Genomic DNA, 23,942 nt, shown 5'->3' with positions numbered 1-23,942 from the left:
ATCTGACTGTATCCTTAGTGTGACATACTCAAAGGACAAAAAGAACTGCAAACCAATATTGAACTTTACTTAGAAGATTTGGCTTTGGTAGTGGCCTTGGCATAATAATTCTAATTAAAATTTATGTGAATTATAAGAAAGAGCAAAGGAATGAATATGTTGATATTTTGGGAACTGAGGTTCTCTGTGGGAGAAAAGAGATATAAATAATGGAGAGGAAGAACCTTGTTGGGAGGGAGGGAGACGCAAGAGGGAAGAGACATGGGAACATATATATATGTATAACTGATTCACTTTGTTATAAAGCAGAAACTAACACACCATTGTAAAGCAATTATACTCCAATAAAGATGTAAAAAAAAAAAAAAAAGAACCTTGGGGCATTGTTCTGGAATAGGAGATATTAGTATATCAAAATATGTTTTTTAAAAAATACGTTTTCTAGTTCTCTCCACTGTAAGGGCATAGAATAAGTGAACACACCTATTTCTCAGTGTCAAAAACTGTTCGGGGTCTGAGATTTTATTCCACTTGCAACCCAACAAGCCAGAGTTTCATGAATGCTAGCAGAACACAAGGAACTTCTGGGTCAGCAACAAAGGGCTTTATTATTCATGGAAATAGCAGTCACCAGATTAGTATTATTTGTGACAGCTCCCAAACCCCAGTTCCCCAGGGCAGTGTGAAAAGGGCCAGGTGATGTCTGGACATGCAGTGGGTTCTGTAACAGAAGGACCCTGAACTTAGGGAACTGGAATCTTGTAGAATGGGAAGGCTGTCTGACATTTGCCCCAGAGGGAGACATTGTCTTTATTATACTGGACAGTAAACAAACCTGTCCTTGGCTCTGGAGGGAGACATTTTCTCTATCTTCTAAGGCTGTTCACTAACTACGCAAACATCTTTGAAAAGACAGTTCAGAACAAAGGGCAGTTACTGCATCACTCATAAGATGTACAGAAACATGAGAGAACCAGCACCTAGATCTAGGTGTCTAAATACTATTCCCCTAGTAAAAAAAAAAAAAAAAAAAGACTCCTTTGATAAATGGCTGATTATGAATTTGGAGCAGGGAAAGTACAGGTGAATCTGGCATAACTTATGATATCAGAAAACAAGGGAAACCTTAAAAACAGATGAAGACATTCAAAGGCACACAGGAGCTAGAAAAATTTGAGCACCAAAAAGAATAGTTATGGAATGGATTATAACACATTAAATATAAAAAGAATCCACAATACCACAGTAATCCTTTAAAAGGGTGATGGAGGGAGTTCGTCTTTACAGAAGAATGCCAGCTAATACATGAAGAAGCAATGAAAGAATGAGAAAATAAATACGGATCATCAATGAATGCCAAAACTCTTGGTTAAAAAGTTGTTGGGGAATACAACCTTGACATCATTCCAGAGATTGTTTATTGATTGCAAATGGAAAGAGTTACTTTTATAGAGGAGAAATCTGACAAGCTTCACCTTAACGAAATGTTTAAACTTTACATCAGCAATGATGAGGCAAATTGACAGTATCAGCCTTCCAATGCCATGCACTGAAAGCAATAAGTATTCATATAAAATGCTTAATCTGAAATCAGTCATAAGAAAACTAAGATAAATCCAAATTGTGGACCATTCTACAAAACAACTGACTTGGACTCTTCATAAATGTAAAGTCAAGACCCCCACCAAAAAAGACTGATAGTGTGTTCAAGATCAAATATTAAAGAGACCTGATAACTAAATGCAACAAATAGTAATTGATTAGCTCCTTTTTTTTTACAAAGCTATTGAAATATTATTGAACAATTTGGAAATTTGAAAATATAACTTTTTTTAATAGATAATGCTTGTTGGTATATCAATAATGGTATTGAAGTTATGTAAGAAAATGTCCTAAAGTATTAGGAATAAAGCAACATCTGTCTGCAACTTATTTTCAAATGATTTGGGAAAACAGAGTATGAATGTGGAAAAATGCTAATTGATTAATTCTAAGTGAAAAGCATATGAGTGTTCATTGTACTGGTCTTCCAACTTTTCTGTAGGTTTGGCATTTTTCAAAATAAAAAAAATCAAAAAACAATTAATAAATCACATTCCCTGGCCATTCTTTCCAAACTGTAATCCTAATCCTAAACCCAAACTGTAAACCCTAATCCAATTTTTTTTGTCCATTCATATAGTTATCAAGTTCTTCTTATAGTTTATCCCACAGTAATTAGAATTCCCAAGATAGTTTAGTGACAAGTGATATCTTCAAGTATAAAAATGACATTGCCCATGCCTGCTTTCCATTATTTATAAATTGTTAAACCTATCCAGCCCTAGCTTTGGTTTTGGAGGCCCCTACTGTTCACAATTCTCTTCCCAGAGACTTCTTGTTTTATGTTTCTAATATTATTCTTTACACCTTTTAAGTAGTCTACCCTCCTCATCACTCTACCCCATTGTAACACTGGAAATCTCATGAAAGACTTTTTGAATGATAAAACAGATTATGCATCATTTCTGTATGTCCTCATTCATATATGTCCCCCAAATAAATATGAGCCAGATGTAATAACCTTAAATAAATTGTGCTGTCTTTCCCTTATAGGAAACATCTGTTTAAGTGTTCTAAATTCCATTTAGTCCACTGAGGTCAGAACACGGACGTTCTGTGCAGCCATTGCCTTATTTCCTTTCAGGTTTCATCTCATGTCCTTAATGCTCATTTATGTGGATGCATCATCCTTATTTTTATCACTGCATTATGTCATTGTTTATATTTGGACCATGTCAGACTGAAAGGTACTTAACAAAGGCACAGGGGCTTTGTAGCTCTTCTGTCTATTCCCACCTCTCACACAGGTTCTTACACATGCTTATGGCTTGCCTCATTTTTATCTCTGTGATGCCCTCAAAGGTTCAGTGAAGGTGATACAGTCCATTATTAAACTGCATTATTATCAGCAGCTCACACAATCACACAGAATCCAAGAGAGTGTTCAAAACACGTTCCTGTATTCTATGATTGAGTTGTATCTTCCAACTCAAAAATTTAGGGGTGTTACCAGTGGTCTCTATGCCACTCAACTGATCCCGGCTCCTGAAGAAGCTGGTACATGCCAGGGAGAGGAGTTGGTGGAAGAGCCCTTCCCCCTATTTTGTTCTAAGGATTTACACACAGAAAGAATTTAGATCCAGGCAAATAAAATTTTATCCACCTCTCTGCCTATCATTCTATCTATCAATCATCTATTTACCTATGTATCCATCACTCTACACATTTATTAAATATTAGGATGAAAAAGCCTGAATGTAGGTTCAGTGGCCTGGGTAATGGCAAGGGTGTATCAATAAGATATCAGATCATGGGGGTATTAGACGCTCATGTTAAGTGTCAGTGGGACAGCAGTGGGAAGATCCTGAGACAGGGCAGAATCTGGAGGGTCAGAGCTGAGAGCCAATTCCTGAGGAAGTGACCAGCGTCCCTGGCCTTATGGGAGGCTTAAAATCAAACAAGATGCCCCCACTGGTTAGGAAGATGGAACAGGAACCAAGTGATAGAGGGTTTTAAAAGCTCTTTTAATGATAACACAGGAATGCATTTAAGAGTACTCATTAAATCATTGTTAAATAAATATACATGAGAAAAAGTCAGAAATGCTAAATTGTTATAACCTTGTCATTGTGCCCCTTCAGTGTCTGGAAGAGCATACAAACAGGCATAGATCATTAGCAGAAAGAACACAATCGTACCAGAATTCAATCTTAAACATATTTAGAGTCCATAGGGTCCAAAATATTTATTTACTACCTATATTACATAGGCTGGTGTGTACTCAGAAGTCCTATTTCTCTTCCTCAATCCTCTCAGCCTCCCTCACTCCTCCCACTTATTACAACTTGCCCCTGCTGGGGAACCCATCGCTCTGGTGTCTTTTGTGGTCAAGGCTGTTCGAGGTCTGTTTTCGGTTCCATTTGCTGGTGCAATGGTGGATCCTCAAATTCTTCGCAAAGGAGCACCTTAATAAATGAAATCCTCCAGATTATTGATAATAACTTCAATCTACCTTTAGGCTAAAAGAACCCCCCTAAAAGATAAGAAACTGAAAGAAAACTGAAGGATTACCTCTCTAGGTGTAGAGTAAAGACTAGATCAAGATACTTCTATAATTTAAAAAAATGTAGGGCTTCCCTGGTGGCGCAGTGGTTGAGAGTCCGCCTGCCGATGCAGGGGACACGGGTTCGTGCCCCGGTCCGGGAAGATCCCACATGCCGCGGATGGGCCCCTGAGCCATGGCCGCTGAGCCTGCGCGTCCGGAGCCTGTGCTCCGCAACGGGAGAGGCCACAGCAGTGAGAGGCCCGCGTACCGCGCAAAAAAAAAAAAAAAAAAAGTAGACATCCTATATATGTATTGTCCTGGGAGGTAGAAGGACAAAATCAGGTCTGATGTGTGAAGGGCAGTAAATTATTAAGACTCCACTCCATGCTTTCACATTGTTACCTTTTTCCTAAAGCAGAGTCCACGAACGGCCACCACCTCAAAGCTGCAAGGGTAGAGCAGTGCTGAAGCAACCAGAAATGTTAGAGAAGGAAAAGCGTTTTGGAAATTCTCCAGACACTCACACTCCACTTCATTTTTCTGTGCAATACTGGATTCCACTGTGCAGCATCCTTGCCAGGTCCTGAAACCTCTGTGGATAAACTCCTTCAATGACGGAGAGCCTCAGCAGGCTAGTGAGTCTTCTTTTGTATTGCATTAAATGCCATGATGTACCACTCCAATCCCTCTTCGCCGCACCCTCCCTGCCCCTTTTATGAGGGAGGCATCCCTTCCCCATCCTGCTGGGAATGTTGACAGGTGAGGCTTTCAGCTGAGTCTCTCTTCAGGAACTGTCCTCAGCTGAAGAGAGTCACTTTGCCCAACATTACACCTCTTTTCTAGGTTGAAATGATAAGAAGATACAAAGGCCTGTCCCTCTTGCCTCAACTCAGGACAGCTCTGCAGGGTCATCCCATATCAAGCCCATGGGATTGGCTGAGGCCTTTGTTGAGACTGCACTACCATTCAGCTTTTCACTCTGCTCAATCCTGGTCCCTTCACTCTCCCCACAGCTGTTGACTCCAACAGCACTTCCTGATAAACTTCCTTAAAGTCAGTTTCCCAAGGAACCCAAGTTGTGGTATAAAGTATAAATCTGCCTTCGTATAAAAAAGTCCACTTGTCCTAATTTTGACCTCAGAAGCTGTACTGGGTAAAGCAGTTTCTGTTCTACGTGATGGCCTTTCGGATGTTTGAAGGCAGTTACTATGTGCCTGGGGGAGTTTGTGAGAAGGAAGAGGCACCAGACAATGCAATATGACTTTAGGGCCAGAAGAGTGTGGTGTCTTGGAAACCATGCCTGCATCAGAGCTGCCAAGCACAGTTAGAGAGATTCCCACCCACAGGACCAGCTGGTTCCATAAACAGTTTCCCATAACCAAACTTGAAGACAGTCTGTATTAGTTTTCTATTATGCAAACAGTTCCTGCATAAAAAATACCACAAATGTAGCGGCCTTAAACAACACCCACTTATTAGCTTACCATACCATAGGTCACAAGTCCAGGAGGGCTCCACTAGATTCTCTGCTTAGGGTCTCATAAAGGCAAAATCAATGTTTCAGTGGGGCTAAGATCTTAACTGAAGGGTCTGAGGAAAAACACTCTCCCAAGCTTGTTCAGGTTGTTGGCAGAATTTAGCTTTTTGCAGTTGTAGAACTGAGCTCTCCATTTCTTTGCAGACAGGCAGTCACGGACCACTTTCTGCTTTTAGAGGCCCTTCTCACATAGCCCTCTCCATCTCCAAACCAGTGATGTCCTGTACGTTTTTCTCATGCAGATCTCTCTAACTTCCTCTTCTTCCATCAGCCAGAGTAGGCTTTTTGCTTTTAAGGGCAAACAAGTAGCTTATAGGTATATCTCACCTTATGAAAATATGACACATGTAAAATCCAGATTATTATGAAAACACAACTGAATAGTGATCTATAATATCATGGGTTTTCACAAAATTTAAAGTCAGAAGGAAAAGTTATCTAATCATTTCAAACAAAAGATAAATTAATGAACACTTAAGGCGAAATAGTAATTACCTGAAATAGTTACAAAATAACTTCTGTATATAAAATATTTGTAATGGGCTTTCTTTAAAAAGCAGGCTACCCATGTATCCTTAAATGATACAACATGTTGCAAAACCACTTATGTACATCTGAGAATGGAAATTATAATACATAATAATTGAAAGTTTTCATGTGCAGAATGCCAACTTCAAATTATTCTTTTTACATATTTATATTTGAATACATCCTGATTCTAAAAGTAATACATATTGTTTTAAATTTTGAAAAAAAACATAAAAGAATAAAGGAGAAGATAAAAATCACTCATTTCTACTTCCAGATGCAGTCATTTTTAAGATTTGGTGAATAAGCATCCAGTTTCCTAACTGAACGCCATTAAGCTTTCTATTTAAACTGCATTTTAATAAATACATATTAGTTCACTGTATGAGTGGACTTTAACCTACTTAAGTATTACACTAATTTTGGATATTTATACTTTTAATATATTTGCTATGATAACATACTGGGATAAACATCATGATCTACATTTTTTACCATTTCCCTGGGATTAATTTCTGAATCAAAAGATATAAACATTTTCAGTTTCTTGAAACTCTTGGACTCAAGGACACCAGGCAGAGTGTAGGGCAGTGGTGAGGTACCTTACTGAAAACAGAAGTGCTAGGTAAGGGGCTTCCCTGGTGGCACAGCGGTTGAGAATCCGCCTGCCAATGCACAGGACACGGGTTTGAGCCCTGGTCCGGGAAGATCACACATGTCACGGAGCAACTAAGCCCACGCACCACAACTACTGAAGCCCGCGTGCCTAGAGCCCGTGCTCCGCAACAAGAGAAGCCGCCTCAATGAGAAGCCCACACACTGCAGCAAAGAGTAGTCCCCGCTCGCCGCAACTGGAGAAAAGCCCGCACACAGCAACGAAGACCCAACACAGCCAAAAATAAATAAATAAATAGATTTACTTTTTTAAAAAAAGAAAAGAAGTAATAGGTCAAAGTCTATGTATATTAAGAGATGAGACCCTCATTAATCACCCTCTTCACCCACTTGGCTCCCAGAACACTGGCAGCCAGGATTCAAGAAACTGACCCAAGAGAAATGTCCTACAACAATGACATTTGGAAATCCTACAATGAATAGCTAAATCCCATCTAATAATCCTACATTTTAAAATTAATCTATTACTCTTTATATCTGTCATCTACAACCAGTAGTACCTTACAACTCAAACTACATTTTCCAGTCTGCTCTCCATTTGTCCACCATTATAGTATCCTACAGAATACTTTTCACTGCCCTAAAAATCCTCTGTGCTCTGCCTATTCATTCCCTCCACAGGCAAACACCAATCTTTTTACTGTCTGCATAGTTTTGCCTTTTCCAGAATGCCGTATAGTTGGAATTATAAATTATGTTACCTTTTCATATTGGCTTCTTTCACTTAATGTTCCTCTATGTCTTTTCATGGCTTGACAGCTCGTTTATTTTTAGCAGTAGATAATATTCCATTGTCTGCATATACACAGTTTATTTATCTATTCACCTACCGAAGAAGAACACCTTGTTTGCTTCCCAGTTTTGGCAATTATGAATAAAGCATCTATGAACATCTTTGTGCAGGCTTTTGTGTGAACATAAATTTTCAACCCATTTGATAAATACCAAGGAATGTGACTGCTGGATTGTATGGTAAAAGTATGTTTAATTCTGTACGAAACTGCCAAGCTGTCTTCCAAAGTGGCTGTACCATTTTGCATTCCCATCAGCAGTAAATGAGAGTTCCACATCCTCACCAGCATGGTGTTGCCAGTGTTTGGATTTCAGCCATTCTAACGGATGTGTAGTGGTATCTCCTTGTGTTAATTTGCAATTCCCTAATGACATATGATGTGGAGCATCCTTTCATATCTTGTTGGCCATCTGAATATCTTCTTTGGTGAGGTGTCTGTTCAGGTTTTTTGCCCATTTTAAAAAATCAGGTTGTTCCTTTTCTTATTGAATTTGAAGAGTTCTGTGTATACTTTGGATAACAGTCTTTTTTCAAATGTCTTTGGCATCTATTTTCTCCCAGCCTGTGGCTTGTTTTCTCATTATCATCAAGATAATCAAGCATCTTCGCAGCGGAGTTTTTAATTTTAATGAAATCCAGTTTATCAATTATTTCTCTCGTAGACTGAGCTTTTTGGTGTCATATTTTAAAAGTCATCACCATACCCAAGGTCATCTAGATTTTCTCCTGTGTTATATTCTAGCGTCAAGTATGTTTTTAAAGCGAATAGAGCCCCAAACGAAAATAAAGCGTCCACACTAGGCAGGTCAGCCACCACTTCTTATTTATCGTTGTTATCTCCAAAGACTAAAACTCAGCTTGGCACATAGCAAGTAATCAATACGTATATGTTTACCTGGATGAATGAATGTAAATGGCCTTTCTGGTCAGCATTTAAATTCCCACCAATAACGGACGCCCAGCTCGCCTCTCTTGCTCCTTTCCTGGCCTTCCGCGGAGCGCCGGGGCCTCGGAGCCCCCCAGTACCCCCTCCACTCTTGTTCGTGGCCCTCCAGGCTGCACGTGGTAGCTTCCTTTGCTGGGGGCGGTGCCTGGACACCGGTGTCCCTCGCCTGGAACAGCCTTGCAGCCCAGAAGGAAGAGTGAAGAGCACTAGGCGGCGAAAGAGCGCGGCTTCGGGCGGCCGGGCTGGAGGCGCTCGACGGCTCGCCGCGGGCCCCCGGGACCCTGCTGAGCGCTCGACCAAGTTGGAGAGGCGGGGGGAGCGCCCAGCCGTGGAAGAGGGGCACTCTGAACTGGGCCAGCCCCGGCGGGGTGGCGGCCAACAGAGCGCCCACCTGTCCCGGTCCTGCGGCGCCAAGGTAGCCGGGCCGCCGGCCGCGGGGTTTCCGAGATCCGCGCGGCTCGGCCCGAGGGCGAAGGAGAGGGAGGGCGGTTGCTGACACCGCCGCCCTTCAGTCCCAGGTCTCTGCGCGACCGAAGCTGGCCGACTTTTCCTTCAGCTCTCGGTTTCCCGGCGGCGGCCTGAGCCGTGCCGGAAGCAGGCGGCGCCACGGGCGCCGGGGGTGAGACCTCGCCGTCCTCTGCGCCTGTTACTTGTTGTGCGCCCTTGCCGCCGAGTCTCAAGTGGGCATGTTTCAGGTGGGCAGGTCCAGCATCCCCAAACCTGCCGCCCGGAACCTGGAGGACCTGGACTCTGTGCAGCGCGTCCTCTTCCACAGGTCAGTGCTGGGCCGGGGGATCCGGGAAAAGGCAGCCCTCAGTTCCCGGGGATGAGGGCGAGGGGAGGGGCGACCTTTCTTTCGGGCATCTTGCGGCGAAAGTCTCGTTTGGGATTCTCCTTGGGGCGGTGCTCGCCGCGGGAGGGTAGTCGGGACCTGCCCTCCGCCCTTTCCAGAATCGGACGCTCGGGATTCACCCGCTCTGATAGCTCAGAGGCTGGCCCCGCGCGGGACGGGGTTACCCATCCCACTGCAGAGAACACCACCTTCTCTAGAAGACATGGAACAATTAAGCAAAGCTGTGTTTTAAACACCTCTAGACTTTCTCCAGGAAAACGAACTGAGAGGTTTGTTTGGATTGGGGCTGTGATTGGAATTAGAAGGAGGCACTTTTTAACAAATCTAAATTCTATCCCCCTCCCCAAGCACACACTCACGTACAGTCACGCGTGCGCATCCACACACGTAACTACACTAAAGAGATTTAGGAGTGCCTCTCAGAAGGATGAGAATCCCAACTTGCCGTAAACTGCTACTGTATTAATTTACTCTGTCGAACCTTATACTTTATGGAAAATAGACTAACAAATATTAAACCCCATGGTAACTGTTAGAGGTTTATGGAAGAAAAAGAACTAAGAATCCACATGGAGAGCAAATTCTATTTCCATTTTAAGATTAAGAGAGGATGGTTGAAACGCCAGGCAGCTTAATGCTGCTTTGACTCTAAGAGAGCCTGGCCTTCATAATATGTATCTGGGAAAAACTCGCTTAGAAATATGTCAGAAGTATCTCTTGCAAGAGTAAGTGGCGCTTGGTAAATATCTGTCGGGGGAGGCTTATGTGAGTTCTCTCATCTGTAAACGTTTCAAGTGACTCTTTTAAGTCTTTGTACAAAACCATATGAGCTGTAGAAATCCTGTTGTGTTGGAAGTGTGAATAGAGAAGAAAGACATTTCTGTATTTGAAGAAAAAGCAATATTTTGAAGGAAAAAAACAATATTCAACATTTTTAGCCTATAAATAAATAGTATCCTGTTTTACTTATTCTGTTAGCCAAAGATAAGGTTGGAAATGAGAAATTTGGATAATGCTTATGGATTTAAAAGTATTAGACAATGGTATTCGATTCTGAGGAAATAAAGGCATAAATGGAAAAAATGGCTTAGTACGTAAATAGAAAAAATGAACTTAGTAAAGAATGACATTTAAAGGCTTATACAATCCTGTCCTGTTGGAAGTGTGCAAGGAAGAAATCCCGTCTCTTCAGTTTAAAAACTGTCTTCTGAAACCTGCAATTTTCCACAGTTGGTTTCCTTCCCCTCTCTCCCCAAGAGAGCCCCTGCCATATACGATAAAATATTATCAAATGAGCAGCTAAATGGGGATTCTGCTAAATTCCCAAAGACAGTTCTCCCTGCATTTGAAACAATTAGAGTCCATGAATAATCCCCCAATTTATTAACTAGAAACTCATTCACAGCATGACTTTGATAAAGCTGGGAGGGGTGTTTGTTTTAAATGCTTAAAACCCTGATGCAACAGAATTTCTTCATGTTTTAAATGTCAGGTGCCAAAAAATTCCAAACTGATTAACCCTGCAGGGTTTCACATCCAAAGCACAAACCTGTCTGAATGAACCAGGACAAAAGAATATGTTTAAACTACAGCCATCAAAACTGAGATGATTATTTCAGAAGTAAGTAGTGGAGTGTTTCTGGAATAAACCTGCTCAGTATATGAAAAGCTACTTTATCTGAATTACAAATAACTGCACCTACATGCTATGGGAACCAATGGAATCTGAAACTTCAGTCAGTATGATGGCTACAATTCTCTATTTTTAACAATATGTGAAAATCTTTTTGCTTTTGCAATGCATTATTTTTATCAGTGGTTATTTACTGTTTAATGTTTTCAAACACACTTATTAAAAAATTGGAAACATCTGTAGAGGTTTCTGTTTCATTTCATTAAGATAGATTTTCACACAAGTTCATATTTAATTAAATGCCTTTTGCTCATATATGTAAAGGTTTGTTGAGACATAATATAATAGAAATTAGAGAAAACAGATAACCTTTAAACTACACTCACCTACTCATCATAGTTCTTAGGCTCTAGACCAGTGCATGGCCTATTTTTTTTACGCCAGTTTTACAACATTTTCATGTTTTTCCTTTAAAACATCCCTTGTAAGATATCCACAAAATTTTGGCAATTACATTAAAGAGACCGGTAGCCTTGAGCCACAGAACATTTATAGACAAGAAAGAATAGCAGACTATTCTATTTTTACATCTTACTTTAAAGGATAACCCTTATGAGTGTTTATTTTTTAATTACTTGTATATTTCCATTGTAAATATGGTTTTCAAAATATAAAGCATTAAACTGCTGTGCTCTTGAAAAAGATACTCCAGCCAAACCAAAACTGAAGCAAAGTTGCAAATTTTTCTCTGCATGAGGTGTTAGCATTAAATTGCTGTGCTCTTGAAAAAGATACTTCAGCCAAACCAAAACTGAAGCAAAGTTGCACATTTTTCTCTGCATGAGGTGTTAGCTTCAAAATATGTCAATATTAAAATAACAATAGCTCAGCTAAAAATATTCAGCTATCCTACTTCGTTTATTTTTAAATTATTTATTTATTTATTTGTGGCTGTGTTGGGTCTTCGTTTCTGTGCGAGGGCTTTCTCTAGTTGCGGCGAGCAGGGGCCACTCTTCATCGCAGTGCGCAGGCCTCTCACTGTTGTGGCCTCTCTTGTTGCGGGGCACAGGCTCCAGACGCGCAGGCTCAGCGGCCATGGCTCATGGGCCCAGCCGCTCCCCAGCATGTGGGATCTTCCCAGACCAGGCCTCGAATCCATGTCCCCTACATTGGCAGGCAGATTCTCAACCACTGCGCCACCAGGGAAGTCCTATCCTACTTTTTGATTAAAAAGTTACATATAGGTTGTCTGAGTCAGAGAAAACTTCAGTATTGCATTTCTCAGTTATTTTTACTTAAGTAAATCAACAAATATTTGTGTCAGTCTTGATTATAGGAAGTACTCAAATAATCATATTAGCACTCATTAGAATTTTGCAAAGAGTTTTCAAAAATTTATGCACTAGGTTACTGCAATTTAATCATTCCCTTGGAGTCCTATTCTGTTGCATACTGCATAGTTGTGGGATTTGGCAAGGTTTAACTTGTCTATATTTTCCTGTTCATTCTATAATAAAAAGGGATAATACCCACCTCACAGGATGGCGATGTGAATTTCAGGTGTTATTTAAGTGCTCTATCAAAGTAAAGTTCTCTGAAACAGAAGGGATTATATTTACAACTGTCCTAAAAGAATTAAAACAAAACCCAAAAAGACAGCTATTCCTAAAGGCTCTGAGAAGATTCAGCTAAGTGACTTTTGCCCAGAGCCTAAAGGCTAATGTATGCTTCTGGTCCAGGCTAGAGTGCCGACATTTTGACACCTAAGCCAGCAGAGAAAGTGAGCTAAAGGCGAGTCTCTTAAAATGTTTGATGACCTAAACTTCATGCTTTTGGCAACAGCAGAATAAGCATATTTTAAATACCTCAAATATCCAAAACTCTCAGGGGTAAAGGGGTGCCCCATTAGATAAAATTCCTGATGAATAAAATATCCTTTTAAACTCAAAAAGTAAGATCTAAAATAAATAATAAAATCAAAGCTCTTTGAAAATATGGTATATATCACACACTGCTCTGGTTCCTAACGTGTAAGACATCAGATTTCAAAGGTTATCTCAGGGCTTCCCTGGTGGCGCAGTGGTTGAGAGTCCACCTGCCAATGCAGGGGACACGGGTTCGTGCCCCGGTCCGGGAAGATCCCACATGCCGCGGAGCGGCTGGGCCCGTGAGCCATGGCCGGTGAGCCTGCGCGTCCGGAGTCTCCGCATCCAGAGCCTGTGCTTCGCAAAGGGAGAGGCCACAACAGTGAGAGGCCCGCGTGCCACAAAAACAAAAATAAAAACAAAAAACAAAGGTTATCTCAGTTGGTTCTTAGCAAGCCTGTATAGTAGGCAGGGACTATTATTGCTGTCTTCAGATGAAGACACTGATCTTGTTCCCGGTCACTTGGTTATTAGTGACAGAATCAGGATGAGAACCTGGCTCCTCTGACTGGGGAATGCCTGCCACTTACGGATTATCAAGCATTTTCATAGTGGTTATCAAATTACTGTAGAGTTTGACAAACATAGTGGGGTTCTTTTAGGTGCTTCTGAGGCCGCTTGACACTAATTTATAAACTATGGTTTTTGTAAATCTCATGTGTGTCCTACTTTTTTCTTCATCATCAGATTGTCAGGCATCAACGATTTTTGCTGCTGTGTATTCCTGTTTTAAGGAGCCCTTCCTTCCTTTTGGTTCACAACTACTGATCTATGGCAGTAGAACAGTTTACCAAATTTGTTAGAACTTGTAAATGAAAATATAAGATGAGGATAAGTAAGAGTAAATGAATTGGGTTTGGGGCTTAAGTTCTGTGCCATTTACTTTAGTTACTTTTACATTTGCCTCTGGATTCTCATCTATATTCCGTTATTGTTCAAATGCAGCATGCATGATCTTAGAACAAGTTCCATACATTTTTACGGGTAATTCAATTTTTATATAGGAAAATGAGAATTTTCAATCATAATGCAGTTCTATAAACATAAGATTGCCAAAATGTTATTCTTATATATTATGACTCTATCCCAAATTTGAAAAATTCCACATTATGAAGTCTGTTTTTAAAATGCTATTTTGCTGAGTCTACCAAATTAATTATTCATGATTTTAAAATGACTGCAGTGGTCAGTATTACTACATAGTTCATGAATTATTATTTCTATGTGCACAATTAAGGCACTATGAATTAGTTTCTAACAAAACTCTGTGACATGAATTTCTTACCTTGCAATTAAAGTTTTCTTAATGGACATGACCTCCTGTGGCCCTGTTTTCATTTGGTTCTCATTGCTAGCTTATATTACTATTTAGGAAAGAGCTCTTGAACCTGCTAAAGATACTAAATATTTAATTATGCTCTTATCTGGTGTATTTAATGTCAGAATTGTATTGTTTGCCTAATTGAGATGGTAATCAATGGAAATAAGGACCTTATGTCTCATATATATTAAACTAAACGTATGTGGGCCTCAGAAGACGGCTGGCCATTTGTGTAGTAGAAAATAGAAAATAAGAATATACCCTGGCCTGGAAGTACCCTGGTGGCCTAATGGTTAGGATTCTGGGCTTTCACTGCTATGGCCCAGAGTTCAATCCCTGGTCGGGGAACTGAGATCCTACAAGCCATGCTGTGCAGCCCCCCCCCCCCAAAAAAAGAATATACTCCGGTCTCAATCTTTTAAATTTTCCTGCAATTGATAATTATGAAACAGACAGACAAAGTCAGTATTCTTATAAAGCTCCTGAAAATGGCATTTTATTCTTTTCCTTTCTTCATCCTCTCCAGTATATCTAAGGGTATCAAATATTAATTTAGTTAGTATAAATATGATATATAAAGTTAGAAATCTGGAAATCAGATTACCATACCCTGAAAATTTAATTATGAATTTAAAATGATTGCTATTATTTCTTCTTTTGTGAAAGATCAAGCAAAGGTGTAACTTTTTCTGGGGGCAGGGGAGGAATTTTGCTCATTAAACATACGGAAATAAAGTCGACATAACTCAGAGGTTTATCTAGTGTGAAAGGACATTTTTTTTTTTTTTTTTTGGCCGCACTGCGCGGCATGCGGGATCTTAGTTCTCCGACCAGGGATCAAACTGGAGCCCCCTGCAGTAGAAGAGCAGATTCTTAACCCCTGGAGCACCGGGGAAGTCCCAAGGACATTTCTTAAAAGATATACTTTTATGTGGCACTTCTTGCTCTGGTTCAACTTTGTGTAAGATAAAAGACTGAAAAAAAAAAAAAAGCCATGTCTTCTAGGAGTTGTCATTTGGTAGCAACGATAGACACATTCCTAAATAGTTTAGATACTAGGCAGACTGGCAGTTAATTATACCAGAACTTTATGGGATATGTTATGAGGGGAAGATGGAAAGAGGAATTCTTACTATAAGGTAGGAAAAGAGTCTGGGAAGACTTCTTGGAAAAGGTACAGCTTAAATTGGGACTTGAAGGAAAATGTAGTGTTTCGGATAAGCAGTGCTCCACAGACAGGGAACTGTGTGAGTAAATGATCCACAGAATAGCTAATGTTTTTTGACACTTTGTATGCTAGGTATTTTACGTGCATTAACTCACTGGATTCCAAACAGTCCCGTGAAAGAGGTACCAATATCCTAAGTCGCAGGTAGGAAAAGTGAAGCTTGCAGAGATGGGTGCTGAGGCAGGGAGAGGTCTGCCTGCCAGGCTTAAAACCAGGAAGTGGGAGTGGGTTCCAGCCTGTTTGCGAAATGGTCAGTGGGACTTACAGGTATGAAGCATAGAACTGAGGTAAGGCTAAGGGCAGTGTTTCCCAAGTTTGCCTTTGAGGATCACTGGGGTTACTTTTTAAAATAGGGATTTCCAGGCCCCTCCCCTGGAGGTTCTGATCCTGTTGAAGTGGGGCAGGACCCTAAAGTCTGTATGTTTAACAAGCACCTCAGGTAAGATATTTTGATTAGCAAGTTGGACACACTTGATTAACTTAATTAATGCATAGCAGGAAATAAGGCCTCTGATTCCTACTTGGTGCTCAATTATTTGTAGAATTGGAAAGTTTTTTTAAGAGACTACACAGGTTGGATTTTATTCTCTGTTTAATGGGGTGGCATTGAGACTTATGAGCAGGGTATGAAATTATTAGATACTTATAGAAAAAAAAGAAGTGTTATTTATAGTAAGAAAATGTGGAGTTTTGTTAAAATTTAAAATGTCTTTTTTCTTTTTTTACTTCCAATAAGTTTCTTTTAAAATGATGAAAGGCTAAGTATTAAAGAGGTGCCTAAAGCATTTTAATTTTAGAATGGAATCTTAGGGATTGTGGTGAGAATAAGTATGTATGTTTTAACGTGAAACATAACTATTAGTGATTCCACCTTTTAAAATAATAGTATCTCTGATTTTAAAAGTAATACGTATTTTCGGGGGGGACCTCAATACTGATGGAAATATTTGTTTCTCTTCCTTCCTGGTTCCACTGTCTTCAGGCTTCTGACCCCATTACTTTCTCCATCACTTTTAGCTGGCAAGGTTGCCTTCTACTTACCAGAGAAAATAAACACCATCACATGGAGACTGCCTCAGCTTCCTGAGTGAAACTGGCAAGTCAGCATCCACACCGGCACCCTCCTTTGGGTATCAGCTTCAGGGAAGAGGTGTTAAGCAAGGTCACAGCCCTCCATCTGTTCCTAGGGTGCCATATCCTCCTGCCACCTCAAGAACCTCCTTTACCATTTATGAACTAGTCCCCTGTTCTCTACTTTGAGCGGTATATGGACCTCTCTTTTCAGGAAAGACTCTTGCAGATTTCCAGGGATGACAAACTTTACTATAATTTTAAATAAACAGGCATAAGCTCTGTGCTTTATAGCTCTTATATTAAGATAAAAACAATTTTATAAATTAATACAAATAAACTACAAAATAAAATTCAATAGCTAGTTTACAGTTATAAAAAAGCAAATTTAGAAATTAATACAAATAAAACCGTAAAACTTAGGATATTCAAATACGTAGTTTAATGTGACAAATGAAACTAAATTGCAGCTTGAAAGTTTAAATATTTGATGGCTACTGCCCAGGTTCTTTTGAGTTCTTCATGCATATATCTCTCTGGGCCATGGGGTGACTCATCTTCCTCATCTTCACTACTCTTCTCTGTTTGGAACATAATATCCCGTAAGTTAAGCCTTCCTCTGAGAAATCTGCTGTGGCCCCACATGCCCTAGTTTGTTTCCCTTTGGGTATTCCAGTAGAACTCTGTATTTATCATAGGACACTATATGTTATAAGCTGCCCATTCACCTTTCAGTCTCTACCATCTACCCATGTAGTTTAAGTTGAATCCCCAGCACCCATCCTTTGAGATCATAAAATAACATTATATCCTTCTCTTACCTGCTACAATAGGAATATTTCCCCATGCATTACTCTTTGAAAACATTTCTATTCATATCATAATATTCATCATACTTTATACATAAAGGTGTATTTAACTTTTCCCCTATTGTTGAATATTTAGATTGCTTTCAGCTTATCACTTTTACAAATTTTATAAATTTTATTTATATCCTTTAGACGCGCAGGCCCAGCGGCCATGGCTCACTGGCCCAGCCGCTCCGCGGCACGGGGCCCGAACCCGCGTCCCCTGCATCAGCAGGCGGACTCCCAACCACTGCACCACCAGGGAAGCCCCACATAGCCCTTATTTTCTTAAAATAGATCTCTAATAGTTGAATTACTGAATCCTGAGGAGTAAATATAATCTAGTGGTTAATGACTTAAGTTCAGTTCTCTGTTGGCTTTGATGCCCGCTAGCCATGTGACCATTAACAAGATGAATAAACTCTCTAAGTTTCAGTTTCCTTATTTTAATATAGAGATATTTAGTTTATATATTTATATACATATGAATAGAACAAGTAATTAGAACAATGGCTGAATCTCAATAAATGCTAGCTATTATTTTGTACTTACAAAAAATATTTGATGTAGGTATTCGCAAATGACAGGTAAATTTTATCTGTTTACACTTCCAACTTCAGTGATAACACTTCATCAAATTATAAAATTTTCAGTTAGAAAATGAACACGCAGTAGATTTCACAATATGGGCACCAGTTTGAAGCACCTCTACAACATCTGCTTGGGAGAACTGTTAAAATGTTTGCCACTGCGAAACAATAAGAAAACCAAAGAAACAATGGCGCGTATTTACATCAACACCTAGAAGGCATTGCTTAAAGGCGTCCATTCCTTGCGCGTATGGAGAAGTAAAGGGTAGCTTTCTTTACCTCAAGGGAAACTCAGGCAGAGCGCCTCTAAGGTTTTGGACAGCTGTTCAGCGTAGAAACAAAGTGCAAACTGCAAGAAAACAAAACAGTGGGCCTCCGCCAGTTTTAATAAGTTACGCTGCTCCAAAGGAGTGTTTAGGAGAGCGGAAATGGTTAAGTTTCAGCTTCTTCCATTCCTCCAGGATACCCTCCTGGAAATTCGAGTTCCTTGGCTCCTTTCAGTCATCTCGGTTCTCTCAGGGAAGCTTCCTCGTCTCCCTGGCAACCTGAGCTGCCACCAATTGAAGCTGAGGATTGGTGGTCACGTGTCCCCTACCCCTTCCCGAGCGGAGGCAACATGGCGGCCCCGGTAAGCAGTAGCTGCGAGATTTGAATTACCCTACTTGTAGCTGCTGCGTCCCTGCTGATGGCGTCTCCGGCGTTGTGCGGTTCACGTCAGAGCCCAGAGGGACTCCCTGGAGACCCTTCCTCACAAGAAGAAGATGAGGATTGTGATCCTGAAGATCCGGTCAGCGACTCGGGTTCATACTCCTCTACAAGTACCGATTATGAGTAAGGTTCTCGAAGAGGGACAATTAAATCCATTCCTTCTGCCTCGAGAGTGTACACGTGGGCTGGGGGGAATTCGAGAGTGTTGGCGTGGTAGAGACCGAGTGTTTGAGGTTCTATAATAAGTGGGGTTTATTTGCACCACGTTTCAATTGTGTGATAATGTGAGACGAAATGACTGTGCCATTCTTTGTTACTTTAGGCTTTTGTGATTTTCAGAGGAGGAGGTTCTCTTCTTTGTGGTGGATTCTGTAATATATGAGAGTGTATCTATCTGTTAGAATGTTCATAAAATTCTGTTCTGTCCCAGTGTCTTCTTGCTTTGGTGTCATGATCTTTGTGACTTTAACCTCAGTGTTTAGAGTGAAGTGACACCCTCCACGTTTTATGTCAACTATTTAAATTATGTAGATTTTTCTGGTTATAAAAATGAATATATATATAAAAGAAAGAAAATCCACCCTAGCCTCACCATCGAGAACAACCTCTCAGCATTTTTGGGGGTATTTCTGCTGTATTTTCCTATACATTCCCATGGTTTTCTTGTTTTCTATTTTATGTTATAATGTAATTTTTAAATACAGAATATCTAAGTGTTATTTTCTACTTTCTTATCCCTAAAAATAATGAAAAAGTTATTTTTATTCACAGTACCCAATGCTACTTCAGTTTTGAAGGAATTTATCCCTTACTGCTATGCACTAGAAAAGTCAAAGTAATTAGCTGTAGCTTGAAATGACTAGCATTGAAAAGGTTCTGGTGCCAAAACATCAATCAGTGACTGCCATATATAGTCATTTTTAGGATGACATTTTATGTGTATTTAGAAATAACAGTTACAGGTATTTAATGTGTATTTAGGAGTATCAGTTACTTGGCAATTATTTTCACCCATAGGTATGTAAAACATTTTTATCATTATCTTTAAAAGCACAAGGGAGAAAACCATCACTAATGGCTGCTTAATTATATTCTAGAGGCTTAATGAGGACAGATTATATTCTGGAAGACTTGAACAAATTTAAGGATCAAATACTTTGTACAATCTTCTACTGTGGTCGTTTAAAAAATAATTACAAAATTCATGGCTATCAAGCAAGGCTGCTGGAAGGAAGTATGGATTATGTAGAACCTTATTTGGTCTTGCTATGGGAGCCATAGACAGTGTGAGATTCAAATTCTTGCTTTCTCTACATCTTAGAATCACACATTTTTAACCCAGAGAGAATCTATAATATTCCCATGGTCACACAGCCAAATGTTGTCAGTGGAGAAATTTAAGAGACCTGATTTCAAATGGGGTGCATTGATTTTGATGAGTGAATAAATGAACTAGTCCTTTTTTCTAGGAAATAAGCAAACTGAGAACTCGAGTTAGAAAACTTATTTCAAAGCATTTTGTGATTTGGAATACATGTGTGCATATATATATATATATATATATATATATATATACACACACATATATATAATATTTTAGTTTTTAAATGGGCATTAAACTTTCTATATCAGTCATTCACTGATCACTCCACATATTCCAGTGTCTTTATCATCCTAATAATAAAAGTACAGGAAATCTCGATTGTAAACTGTTTGGCTGGTCTATATTTCAAGTCCTACCAAGATTCAGATTTTATGCCTGTCGCTTCTTGGTGTTTAGGACATGGGAGTTGATATACACTGACCAGGTAGCCTTCTGTTCTGTTTCTTCCTTATGGTATTTACTTCCCTAAGCTGCAGCGTCACCAATGCAAAAGGTGGGCTTCCCAGCATGGACAGGACACTGGAACATGTGGATCCAAGGTATAGGGAGGCGAACCTAAGCTTTCTCATCAAAGCTAAGAGATATGAATTGCCTATTGTCTTTCATTGCCTACATGGAGGTTATTAAAGAAGTTATGCTACTTATTGATTCACATAAAGTATCCTGAACTTTCAGGGTTCTAGTTAATTTCTGCATATTCTTTCTGGAAATTATCATTGTTTCTTGCATGCTTTGAAACTGAAAACCAGTTTGAGCTGCAAGTGATTGTCAATATAGAATTAATAAGTTTATCATTTTTTAGATAAAATGTCTTTAGGGTAATTCTGGTATAGTACTTTTAATAGGGTTGTTTAAGACTTATAAGAGAACATTTTTAGGTTGGTGCAGTACATCTTAACCTGGCATATTGGCAAGTTCCTGTGGAAGCTTCAGAGGTAATACTGGAGGGTGGGTTGGGTTGAGGAAACCGTTAACTAGTTTCAGTATTAAAAAAAGAAAATTATTTATTTACTTATTTGGTTGCACCGGGTCGTAGTTGAGGCAGGTGGGCTCCTTAGTTGCGGTGTGTGGGCTCTTTAGTTGTGGCGTGCAAACTCTTGTTGTGGCATGCATGAGGGATCTAGTTCCTTAACCAGGGATTGAACCTGGGCCCCCTGCATTGGGAGCATGGAGTCTTATCCACGGCACCACTAGGGAAGTCCTGACTAGTTTCAATGTTGAAATAATAGAAATCATACATTTACTTGCAATAATGCCATGCTTTCTTTGCTTTGGTTTACAATTACCCAACTCATTGAAGCCACATTGGTTCATGTTGGCCGAAGTCATCCATTTTATGACTTAAATTTTTGATTTTTCAGAGTGAATTGTTTATTGTTGTGAGTTTTAAAGCCTTGACTGATGGAGAGAAAAAAAGGATACTTTGAAAAGAGAATTTAGCTATAAAATGCTAAGGAGCTTCCACTGACAATAAGAAGAATGACTGGAGAAGAAGGAAAATACGTCCTTTAAGGTTTTTTTTCTGGGTTTTTTTAACAACTTTACTGAAGTATAATTGACATACAATAAACTGTACATATTTGAAGTGTACGGTTAAGCTTTGATAAGTTTTGACATGTATATATCCGTCAAGATAATGAACATATCCATCTCGTCCAAAAGTTTCCCCGTGTGCCTCCCTCATACTACTCATGCCTGCCTCACTGTTTATAACCACTAATCTGCTTTCTGTAATGACAGCTGAGTTTGTGTTTTCTAGAGTCTTATAAAAATAGAGGTATGTAGTATGGACTCCCTTTTTTGTCTGGCTTCTTTTAATCAGCATAATTATTTTGAGACCATTCATTTTGTTGCCTATATGTTGTTCGTTCCTTTTTATTTCTGAGTAGGATTTATTTCTGAATAGGATTCCATTTATTTCTGAATAGGATTTCCTTTTTATTTCTAAATAGGATTCAGCGTAATTATTTTTTTTTCTTTGTGATTATTCAGCATAATAATTTTGAGACTCATTCATGTTGTTGCCTAGATGTAGTTCTTACCTTTTTATTTCTGAACTGGATTCCATGGGTATATCAAAATTTATCTTTTTCTTGGGTTTTAACTTGGGAATGTGCTACTCGAAGAATAAAAATATTTCATTCAAAGTTGTGATGCAATATATTAATATCAATTTAGTATAATATTTTCCTTTTTCTCTCCTGCTCTGAACCGTGACTTTTTCCTTTTAATTTAATTTTTCTTTTATCAAATTATATAGATTAAAAAGTCAAATAGTATGTAACTAGGTTTATGATGAGACATGGTAATTCTCTGCCAGCATTTCTGTATGCTTCCAGCTCAGCATGTTTGAAGAGAATTCATTGTCTGCCTTGTTTCTCCTCTAGTGTTGCCCATCTCATTTGCTGACCTCACTCTCTTCTTACTCAGGTCCTCAGATCTAGTAAGTCTCCAGTCCTGTTGACTTGCTTTTCTGATGTCCACCCCACCACCTCCTCCTGCTTCTCACAGGCACTGCCTTACTTAAAGGGCTTGCGTCTCCCATACACCAGTTGTCTAACTGGTTTGGGTGCCTCTAATTTCTCCTGTTTTCAGTCTTTCTCCCATACAGCTGCCAGAGTTTGCTTTCTAAAATAATTTTTCTCTTAGAGAACCTACTACAAAAAGATATAATGTGGCAGTTTGGATCAAAAATAGAATTAAACACATGCATGAATATTACCAGTGAAGCTAACTAAAATGAAGTAAATATCCATGTGCTTAACCAGGTCATCCCTGTGATCAGGAGGAGAAGGCCGAGATTTAAAAACTAACAGTAATACTTCAGGTTTGTTTGCTGATGACTGTGTTATTCAGAGAATTCAACCACTTCAATTACAATGGAATGTCTTTATAATGTAGCCTGAAATAACTGAGACTTTTGAAAATGAGACTAATTCTGTTAGTATTCATAGCACATTTACAGTGTTGGAATAATTTTTTCAACAGATTATTATGAGAGGCATCCTAGTACAGAGTAATAAGTACTAGATTAAGAGTAGGAGTCAGACAACCTGAAAGTGTTAACATTTTCATTTCAAGTTTTCTCTGGTCTTGAGGGATTCAGAATTAGGAGAATTCTTGGTTATAATTTACTGTTTTACAAGATGTCTCAAGACTCCTATATACTAAGGGGCAAGTACTTAAAGAGAAAATAAAGGCTGAATATGTAAGCATTTCTACTTCTTTGGAAATGAAGTCTTTGTGTAGATGACCTAGAAAAGACATGCTTTTCTTTAACACGAAAACTATCTTCCTGATACTGGGAAACTTGATGGGCCTTCATCTATTTTGACTTTTATTTCAAAATTTAAAATATTAGGACAATTGTGTTAGGGCAGTGGAACTGTATGTTACTATATGATACTATAATATCATATAGTATCTGTATAATACTATACAGATACTGTATGTATCTGTATGATACTATAATTATACTATAATGGTGGATGATACATGTCATTATACATTTGTCCAAACCCATAGATTGTACACCATGAGAGTAAACCATAATGTAAGTTGTGGATTTGAGGTGATTATGTTGTGTCAATGTAGGTTCATCGATTGTAACAAATGTACCACTCTCATGAGGGATGTTGATAATGGAGGAGGCCATACAAGTGCGGGGACAAGGAGTATATGGGAAGTCACTCTACCTTCTGCTCAGTTTTGCTGTGAACCTGAAACTGCTCTAAAAAAAGAAAAGTCTTTTAAATCATTTTTCTACTCAAAAGCTTGATGGCCTCCCAAATAAACTCCAGATTCCTTAGGATGCT

General features: G+C 39.2%; 1 protein-coding gene across 2 annotated transcripts in view; it reads left to right on the top strand.

The window, feature by feature from the left end:
* Positions 1-9,252: 9,252 nt before the first annotated feature.
* INTU (inturned planar cell polarity protein) overlaps positions 9,253-23,942 on the top strand; it is a gene marked incomplete at both ends in the record, with an annotated part of 78,486 nt that continues 63,796 nt past the window's right edge. Inside the window, one exon of one of the 2 annotated variants that reach the window (XM_082838105.1) lies at positions 9,253-9,341. In XM_082838105.1, the coding sequence (XP_082694231.1) occupies positions 9,253-9,341 (89 nt within the window). Of the gene's footprint in view, positions 9,342-18,667; positions 18,867-23,942 lie in introns of those variants that run through there. The other variant, XM_082838104.1, reaches the window with a different exon arrangement.

Source organism: Leucopleurus acutus (assembly GCF_964270905.1).
Source record: "Leucopleurus acutus genome assembly, chromosome: 4".
Lineage (NCBI taxonomy): Eukaryota > Metazoa > Chordata > Mammalia > Artiodactyla > Delphinidae > Leucopleurus > Leucopleurus acutus.
Note: the sequence above shows the minus strand (reverse complement) of the source record. Positions and strands in the feature narration are given on the sequence as shown.